Source organism: Pteropus vampyrus, unplaced genomic scaffold (assembly GCF_000151845.1).
Source record: "Pteropus vampyrus isolate Shadow unplaced genomic scaffold, Pvam_2.0 Scaffold14, whole genome shotgun sequence".
NCBI classification, from domain to species: domain Eukaryota; kingdom Metazoa; phylum Chordata; class Mammalia; order Chiroptera; family Pteropodidae; genus Pteropus; species Pteropus vampyrus.
The window spans coordinates 10,683,761-10,693,656 of NW_011888795.1; the positions used below are offsets into that span (position 1 = coordinate 10,683,761).

Below are 9,896 nucleotides of genomic sequence, written 5' to 3' on the forward strand. Positions count from 1 at the left end.
AGGAGATCCCAAACAGGAGATGTAAAAGAAGTTCCAAGATGATGACGGTAAAGGGAAGTCCAGGGTGACAGCTGAGCAGCAAGCCCAGAAAGAAGTCCAAATTGAAGCAGAAAGATAAAAGGCTCCAAAAAAGCTGCCACCAAGAAAGAAAGGGTGGGAGTGGGGTAGGTGGTGGCTTCATGTATTTGTCAGAGAATTGTTTCTCGTATATGGAAATTAAGCAAATGAAAAAAGAGAGCAATTAGCTCTAGAAAAAACAAAATGTATAGGAAAGTATAATTATAGCATTGCAGGGCACGTAAAGAACCAGAAATTAGTGAACAATACAAAAACAGTCAAAATAATGTCAATAAATGAATATTTTTTAAATCCCAAATTGTGATATAACAATATGGGGCGGGGGGGCCATGGAGAGCCAAAGTGGGTATGTGTCTAGGTCTGTTTGTGGAAGGAGTACTTTTAAGAGTTTTATCTTTATACGCCACAAATAACGGCTAAAATTTAAATTCAAGAAAGAATACTACACAGAAATATGGTGCTAATAATGAAAGAAACAGCTTATGATTTAAAAATGGAAAACTTTAGGTGTGAAACAAAGTAGGGCTCTTCTTTGGTATAAGCCTTGTAATAGTTTGTTTTATTAGTCTCTGTACATGTATTGTTTTGATAAAATAACAAATTAGAAAAACAAAATAAAAGGATCAGTTACCTGTCCAAGCTCTTCATTCAGATCAGAAGTATTGACTTGAGCTTTCTGATCTGATTCTTCATGATAGAGATCAAGATCCCAGCCAATAAAAAATGACCCAAGAAATTTCTGCATTTCGACTGTCACATATAATGAAATTGGAATGATGAAATTGTAGAGTACCAAAAAGGCAAGGAAGTCTGAAATAAATTTCAGAATCTAGAAGAAAAAATGATTGTTTGATAAAAGAATTTCTTCATTATTACTGAAGAAAATTATTAGAAAGTTTCATGTCTAAAAAGGACATTTAGCTATACTGAATTGTCTTTTTAACACATCTCCTTTGGTGCTTTAATTGTTCATTAGACTCTCAAAGTAAAAAAAAAAATTAAATTCAAATTACTTGTTACTTTTCAGAAGCTACCTAAAAACCCGATGTGATGGAAATTGCTTTTGGCAAAATTATAACCTCTGGAATATACTTACCATTCTACTCCTACCCTTCAAATTCACAGATAACTAAATATTGACAGTAATTTTTTAAAAAACTATAAAATAATTGCTAGGCTAGAACTGCTAGAATTTAAAACTCTTAATTACAGATTATACAGGAATAGCCTACTTAATGGCATAGCAGTGCCACACTTTAAGATACATTCTGTGAAAGGTAAAAATACCTAATTATGAATGATACTGAAAATATGTCCCTGTGATTATCTGCTTTGTGGTCTCTTGAGATCCAAATTTCTCTTACTATATTTATATTTTAATCTAAAGTAAAATTTGGAGAACAATTATTTACCAAAATTGCAGGTTAAATTCTCTTGGTAGTTCATATTTAATCAGTTTAAATCTTTATAGGACATAATTTGTGTTATTTCATACCATCAATAGACTGACATGACAGTAAGACTCCTCGAATTGACAAAATTAAAAACAAATCAACCTACTCTATTTCAGTTGTAACATACAGTAAGTGGAATAAAAAACTGAATTTGTAGTATTCAAGGGGAATGCCAATATAGACGATTTAAATTTTTGTGATCTCTTGTAACTATTCGAGTCATGCCACAGAGAACATAATTGCTTACACCCTAAATTGCAAAAAGCACATCAGTACAAACATGGTGGCTACTCTTAATTTGCAATGTCCTTTTGTCACCCTTCGGCACTTGATCTTAGCCAAAAAGGCTAAGAAGCGATTTGTCACCCTTCAGTAATAGTAATTTTGGAAGATCACGGTGGTCACTCTTATCAGAAGTCACTACCAAAGCATTAATTGTGCTAAAGAATAAAGTTTCCTTTACAGCAGTCAAGAACACCATAAAATACCTTACTACTATTTCTCTGATGTTCTGTTTTTTGGTTATACCAAGGTTCATCCCATTTTTCTTCAGCTTGCCATGTATATTTCAAGATAGTACTGATGATGGCTTCAGATATAAGTATTATTAGATAAATTATCAAAAATGTATTCATTGACCTGAAATGAGAAAAAGAGAACATAAAACATCAATTATGTGTTACTATATACAGTTTGGAAATACTGGTATTAAATAAGATATAAAAATATATAAAATATTATGGTAGTAACTTAAAGGACACAGTCTTTGTTTTTAAGAAGTGACCATTTAATAGAATCTATTTACTAGCAATAAAATAACCAACACGTGAGATTACAAGCCTTTTTACTATAGTTATGTTATTGCTCAAAATGCTAATAGTAATGACAGTTTTGGCCAGTTATTTTTACATAAGTAATTACTCTAATAAAATTTTTTAATATTTTCAGGACCCACCTAATTTTAAATGTAAACATAACTAACATTTATTTGTATAGTATTAAGATTTTATAAACTTTTGTCACCTCCACTAACTTGTCTAATCTTTACAAAAGCTCTATGAGGAAGAGATAATATCCTTTTTAATGATGAAGACCAAAGCCCAAATATCATTCTGTAAATTTCCCAAAATCACACAAATCAGGAATTAACTTTAAAATTCCTCTTCTTTTCACCAGGCAAGCTTAATATTACATCTTCAATTTCTTTCATCAGCATTTTGTAATTTTTAGCATTCGGATCCTGCATGTATTTTGTTAGCTGTACACCCAGGTACTTCATTTTTGGGGAATGACTGCATATGGTATTGTTTTTCATTTCAGTTTGTCATTGGTGTTTCTTTTCTAATCTGAGTATTCAGTGCTGTGATGGTTAATTTTATGTGTCAACGTGACTGGGCTAAGGGAGGCACAGGTAGCTGATACACAATCACTTGGGCCAATTTCTATAATAAATCTCATCTTATATAAACCTATATATAACCTACTGGTCTGTTCCCCTTTAGCTGCATACTATGAAATCTAACACTGTATTTTCACTAACTTCTAGATATTTTTTTAAATTTTCTTTGAGATTTCCTCTCTGACCCATAGATTATTTAGAAATAAGAGATCTAGTTGCTCCAATTCCTTACTTGGAGCAATATTGGAACTTCTAGTCTTTCTAATTTTCACCGTTCCAGTAAGGTCATACTGGTATCTCTATAGCTTTACTTTGTACCTCTCTCAGGACTCATGATGTTATACACTTTTTCACGTGCTTATTGGCCATGTGTATATTTTCTTTGTATTGTAAAGTGTCTGCTCTAGCCGTTTACCCATTTCCCTCCACTGGGCTGTTTTGTTTTTTTTTTTAATGGATTTATAGGAGTTTTTAATATATTATTATATATCCTGAATACAAGTCCTTTATCAGATGTTTTATGAATATTGTCTCCCAGTTTGCAGCTTGCTTGTTCACCTCCTTAACTTTTATGGTTATTGCTTTTTGTGTCCTAAGAAACATTTACCTATCCTCAGGTTATGAATAGATCTTCCTAAGTTTTCTTCTGAAAGTTTTATAGTTTTAGCTTTTATGTTTAGATCTATGATCCATCTTGAAAACCTTTTTGGTGTATGGTGTGAGGTGGGAGTTGAGATTTATTATTTTTTCCCCATATAGATAGCCAACTGTTGTTAAATCATCTGTTGAAAAGATAATCATTTTCTTCAAAGAATTTAGTTGCTTTGGTTGAAAATCAATTGACAATTTATGAATGGGTCTATTTCTCAACACTATTTTATTCCATTGAATTATCTTTTATGCTAATACCATACTATACTTATTGTAACTCTATATTAAGCTTTAAAGTCAGATAATGTAAATCCTCCTTTTCTTAAGAGATTGTTTTCATTATGTACTTTGCAGATACGTTTTGGCTATTGCATTTCAATATTCATTTTAGAATTACCTTGTCAATTACTACAAAAATAGCTTGCTGGGATTTTAATTAGGATTGAAAGAATCTAGACATCAACTGACAACTTAACAACACTAAGCCTGCCAATCTATTAATGTAATTTCTCCATTTATTTTAGTCTTTAATATCTCTCGCCACATTTTATACAGTTCATTATAGAGATCCTGCACAAGTTTTTAAAAATTTATTTCTAAATATTTTATGCTTTTTGACACTACTATAAAATAGAAATTTATAAAACTTAATTTCCTGTTTTCTATTATATAAAGATAATTTTTAAAAATTAACCTTGTACACTGAAACCTTGCCAAACTCACTTATTAATTCTAATAGTTTTCTTTGTTCTTGTTGAATGCTTATGGTATCTATATGAAAAATCATGTGTCTTCCAACAGGAACAATTTTACTTCTTACTTTCTAATATTAATGCTTTTTATTTCTTGGTTTTATAACACTGAATAAAGCTCCTAGGATAATGCTGAAAAGTGGTGAGGCTGGATATCGTGGATACAAGCCCTTTACAAGATATGTGCTTTGCAAATATTTGCTCCTAACTATGGCTTGTCTTTTCATTTTTCTAATAGTCTTTTTAAATGCAGAAATTTTTAATTTTGACAAAGTTTAATACATCAATTTTGGGTTTTGTTTTTGGTTTATTTTTTATATGTTTCCTATCTAAGAAATCTTCCCTTAACCCAAGCTCACAAATATTTTCTCCTTTGTTTTACAGATTTAGCTCTTATGTTTTAAGTCTTACATTTTCAGTTAATTTTTATATATGATGAGAGGTAAGGATCAAGGGTGAGATTTTGGAACATGGATGTCTAATTGGTCCTGCATTATGTGTTAAATAGATTATCCTTTTGTGTGAAGATGTTTTTTATATTAAATCTCTTTGATAGACACAGGGCTATTTAGATTTTCTGTTTCATCCTATGTCAACTTCTATAAGTTGTGTTTTCAAAGAGTTTGTCCATTTCATCTGAGTTGGAAAATTTAGTGACATAAAGTTGTTCATAATAGTTCTTTATCTGTAGATAAAGTGACCACAGTAGGAAGGATCTATAGTAATAGCCTAATATTGGTAATTTTTTAATATTTCTTTCCTACCACTTTGATTTTTCACCCTTAATCCCTCAATCTAGGTATTTATCAATTTTATTAATAATTTCAAAGGACCAACTTTTGGCTTTGTTAATTTTGTGTTCTATTCTATTTGTTCCAGTTCACATCTTTAATATTTCTTCTCTTTTTTTCTCAGACTGGGTCTAATTGCTCCTTTTTCTAGCTTCTTAAGGTAGAAATTTATATGACTGATTTTAAGCTTTTCTTCTTCTCATATATAAACATTCATAGCTAGAAATTTCCCTCTAACCTAGGCTTTGCCTTGAGTCCACAAATTTTGATATGTTGATTTAAATTACCATCCTATTTTTCTCAAATTTTGGAAATTTTAAGTTATTATTTTTTCAAATATTTTTATTCTGCCTCTTTTATTTTTGGGGGGGCTCAATTAGACTTATGCTAGATGGCTTAATATTGTCCCACATGGCTTTGAAACTGTTCATTCTTCTTCAATCTTTTTCTCTCTGTACTTCAAATTGAATAATTTTTTATTGCTCTTTCAAGTTCACTGACAATTTCTTCTACTTTCCACAATCTAGTATTGAGCATGTCTAATTACATTTAATTTCAGTAATTATATTTTTCAACTCAAGAATTTCCACTTAGTTCTTTTTTACAGTTTCCATTTCTCTGCTGAGATTTCTCTTATGTTCATTCACATCTTCCCTTAGGCCTTTAAAAATATTTGCAAGATCTAGATCATTATGGAGACAGTTTTTATTGAGTGCTCTTCTTTGAGTACAAGTTACATTTTCTCCACGTCTGCTTATTTTTGATTACATAGTAGATTTCGTAAATAATATGTTGTTATAGACTCTATATTCTTTTATGTTCCTCAGAAGAGTATGGATTTTCATTCCAGCAGAAAGTTAACTTGGCTAGGCTCAAATACCAAAAACATTGTTTCCACCACAATAAGCAACAGCAAAATTATCCGTTCAGTTCTTTCAGCTTTCTAGTACATACTATTTTACTGCCAACCCCACTGAGGTTTCCCCTGCACATGTATAGTTTTCATAGCTAGCCAAGGATTAAACATAATTTTTGTACAGGTTTTAGAGTTTTATTTCCTTCTGTGGCTCCAGGAGCTTATATGAGTTTCCCCTCCCTAGCTGCTCTTCCCTTGTCCTCTGACATCTAAATCTTGTAAAGCCTCAGGTTCTCTGATGCCCTAGGTAGAATAGGAATTGAGGAGTGCCCTCAGGCAGAAAACTACATTCAAATCTTTCCCCTTGCTGATGCTCTCTTCCAAGAGTAGACTCTTTGCCAGTTTCCTTCTTTTTTTTGGTCATTCTCCATGCTTTCAAATAGCTATTTAAAAAAATATTTTGTCTAGATTTATCATTATCTGCAGGGGGCTTAGTCTGATCAAGTGATTTCATTATTACCCATTAATATTTATTTAAAGTCATAACTTAGCATATGCCAAACATTTTGTATGCTGCATGCATACAAAAACCCCTATCCTCAAAGATATTGTCTTCTATTGACTTGGCATTATATGTTTTTTATGTATTTTTATGTATTAAATATATTTTATACACATTTTATACATATATAAATAATGCACATATCCATTGTCATATTTATGTGCAAATAAATGAAAAAAGACAGCTTTCTTACTTTTCTACTGCAGATCGTTTCTGGGACTTGCTCTTGTAATTTAATGCCATCTTTGTTTCCATTCCGGTGTATACAGCAACACCTGCAAAACAAAACAGTCTCTTAAAATAATCCCCTGGCTTGTTTCACAAGACAAATAATAACCATTAACTGTCAACCAGTTAATGAATAACATAAGCTAGCCAAAATATGAAGGGACATTCCTGAAAGGGGAAGTATATGTTCCAATAGTACATGGTAGATAGTTATAGGTAAATAAGAATCTGCTGAATGAATGAGTCAGCAGTTATCTTCACCAATCTAATGAAATTATATAGGTGGTTTACTGTACCATGATGCCAGATTATACTGGTTGTCATCTACCACTAAAAGAAGTGTCAGAATTATCTTCTTAGCATTCAGTTTCACAAATATACACAACGAAAATATAAGAGCAGGATTCTAATCTATTACTAAAAAATAAAGATTAACAACAAAAATACAACACGAAATTATATTAATACCATCTTTGTAAGATAATTGTCATAGGCAACATTTAAAAAAGTAATAAATTAACCAACTAAAAGACCACAAAAATTGTGCTTTTAAAAATATTTCATGTAAAGCATCAACCAGAATCTATAAATAAAAATTTTCAATAGATACAAACCAAAAATTTCTTTTGTGTTTTTTAATCTGGCTCCACGAAGCAAGAGACTCTCTGGCCCCAGAGGTCTAGGAAGGGGAAAAAAAGCAGTGAATATATATTAATAAGTCAATTAAATTCTAAAATGGCATCATCAGCAGAAAGTACTTAAGGTGTAGTTACAACACTGCTTTCGTATAAAACCAAAATCTCAGCTACTACAAAGCTGTCTAGGTCAATCATGATGTTAGTTATCGTAACAAAAATACCTACTTTGGCTTTTCAGTCACTTTAAGATCAGTGGCTCAGAAGTAAGATTATGCTGGTAAATAAACTCACAAAGCCACCAGTTTCAAAATTTTAAACATAAAACACAACAAAATAAAAGATTAAGCAATGATTTAATAATGTTTAACCGAAGATGAAATTTTAAAATTTGGAGCAAAATTAACAGTTTTCGAAGAAAATACAGAATTAAAATGCAATGTAAACATAAACTGTAGCATGATTTGTGTGTAGATGTGTAAGTTCTGCACAATTAAAAATACACTGGATTATAAAACATAACATAGTAAGTGAGTTAGTACTTAGCTAGGCAAGACTGACACTACAACTTGACTACTTGCATTGCATACTTCTTGGAGCACGGGTCTTCTTGCTGTTTGAATTGCTCTCCATAAAGGAGATATAAAACGAGAAGGAATAACTAGAAAGGAAATTGTATTTTCTTAGTGATAGCAAAATGATAAGAATCTATTATGGATAAGTAAAAAAAGCCTTAATTTTGTTGATATTCCTTATGCTTTCCTGAAATATACATAGAGTTATCCAAATCAAACAGAATCTGAACCAATTCTGAAGATCTTTGCAAACCCAAACACTCTAATTAATCCAATGAACCAAGGGGGTCAGGTGTTTGAAACATGGTTAATAAGTACGGTTTTATTAACTAGTCATATTTGAAGCACACTCCACGGATAGTCTAAAATCAATTAATCAGGAACCATAAAACAGCTCTTTTTCACTTGGTGTTGATTCCAACAATGAATAGAAAAACTCTTAGCTCACATTGGCATATACAATTGGAATATGATGGAAAGCTTCAAATTAAAAGGTAATTCATGAGCAAACTGTGGTTGCTTCAGCAAAGAACATGGCTCATTTTCTAAACCATTCTAGGGGCTGAGGTAACATAGTTGATCTTTCTCTTTACCAGACACAATACATTAATGCAATTCACACTACGTATTCACACATGTAATCCCATGATATCACTATAGAAATCAAAATGAAACTTAGTCAAAGTTATTCAAGCAGGGGTCCTACACTTAAAAAGACCTTGTTACAGAGTTTATCGAACATGCTTCTGCATTATTGTTTACTAAAAATGTGAATCAGTGCTGATGCATATTTTTGGTGACTTGTCTTGAGGATTTCATTTAAAAAATGCTTAACTCTTTATGTCAGTGACTTATTTTGTGCAGCCAATTTAATTGAATATGTCTCCAGAAAAGAGGTGGAATGCTAATTTGATTAGAAGTCCTAAGGATGATTCTAAGATTTATTCTAAATTTGGCTTTGTGGTCATGAGTAACAATGTAACCTCATCCTATCAGCAAACCTTTGAAATGACCCAAAACCTTTCATGTAGGTGCCAGAAATTAACCTGAATATTGAGGGGAAAAACCTAAACAACCAAACAAAAAAACAATTAGAAAAGTAAATAAGAGATTCTGGATTGGCCACTAAATACTCCATTTTGTGCTGAATGATTTGAAATGAAAAAGACCATAACATTTATACCTGTTGAACATTACACAGGACATTTTCTGTACTCACTTTAAGTATGGTAGGCAAGGATTTGAACAAGAACAGCTATGTTTCCTTTTATGTTACTACTTAATATTACTGGAAAAAGAAATATAAGTACACAAATAATCATAAATCATTTTGATATCATTTCATGGAATCTGTTTCATCCTCACTTGCTGCTACTATAAATTACTAGAAGATGAAGTGCTAAATGCTTTTAAATGAGTCCTTTTTCATGATATACTGCTTACCTAATATCTCTTTAACTTTATTCTTACCTTACAATTTCTTCCATTTGTTGAGTTATTATCATTCGTCCCATGAATCTATTAAAGAATTCACCATGTTACAAAAAAACCAATGATATATTACTTATGACATCAATAGGTAGAAAGTTTTAGATACTTTAAGCACTGTTCCTACACATGAAACAAACCAACCATTCGTATATATTAGTGGTCCAATATTCATGTTAGAAATTATAAAAATAAATACTAATCAGTCATTAAGCTTTAAAAATTTAAATATTCTTGCCATCTCCACTCCGACTATGAATGAGATAATGAATAAAAAAGTTTTCAAATGTTTTATATATTACTAATATGTTTCATCATTATGAGAATTTATAATTGCTACACAAAGATGTATACACTATTTAGCCAACAATGAATACTCACATATTTCATCACAATTTACTAAATATAAAGCTTCCTGTGACCAGAA

The 9,896-nt window shown here is 31.2% G+C and overlaps 1 protein-coding gene across 4 annotated transcripts in view; it reads right to left on the reverse strand.

The window, feature by feature from the left end:
- ATP11B (ATPase phospholipid transporting 11B (putative)) overlaps positions 1-9,896 on the reverse strand; it is a 104,700-nt gene that overhangs the window by 56,587 nt on the left and 38,217 nt on the right. For all 4 annotated transcript variants that reach the window (XM_011382807.2, XM_011382817.2, XM_011382835.2 and 1 more), the window contains exons 8-12: positions 9,452-9,499; positions 7,386-7,450; positions 6,737-6,818; positions 2,021-2,171; positions 710-907 (exon numbers count right to left, since the gene is read on the reverse strand). In XM_011382807.2, the coding sequence (XP_011381109.1) occupies positions 710-907; positions 2,021-2,171; positions 6,737-6,818; positions 7,386-7,450; positions 9,452-9,499 (544 nt within the window). The remainder of the gene's footprint in view (positions 1-709; positions 908-2,020; positions 2,172-6,736; positions 6,819-7,385; positions 7,451-9,451; positions 9,500-9,896) is intronic.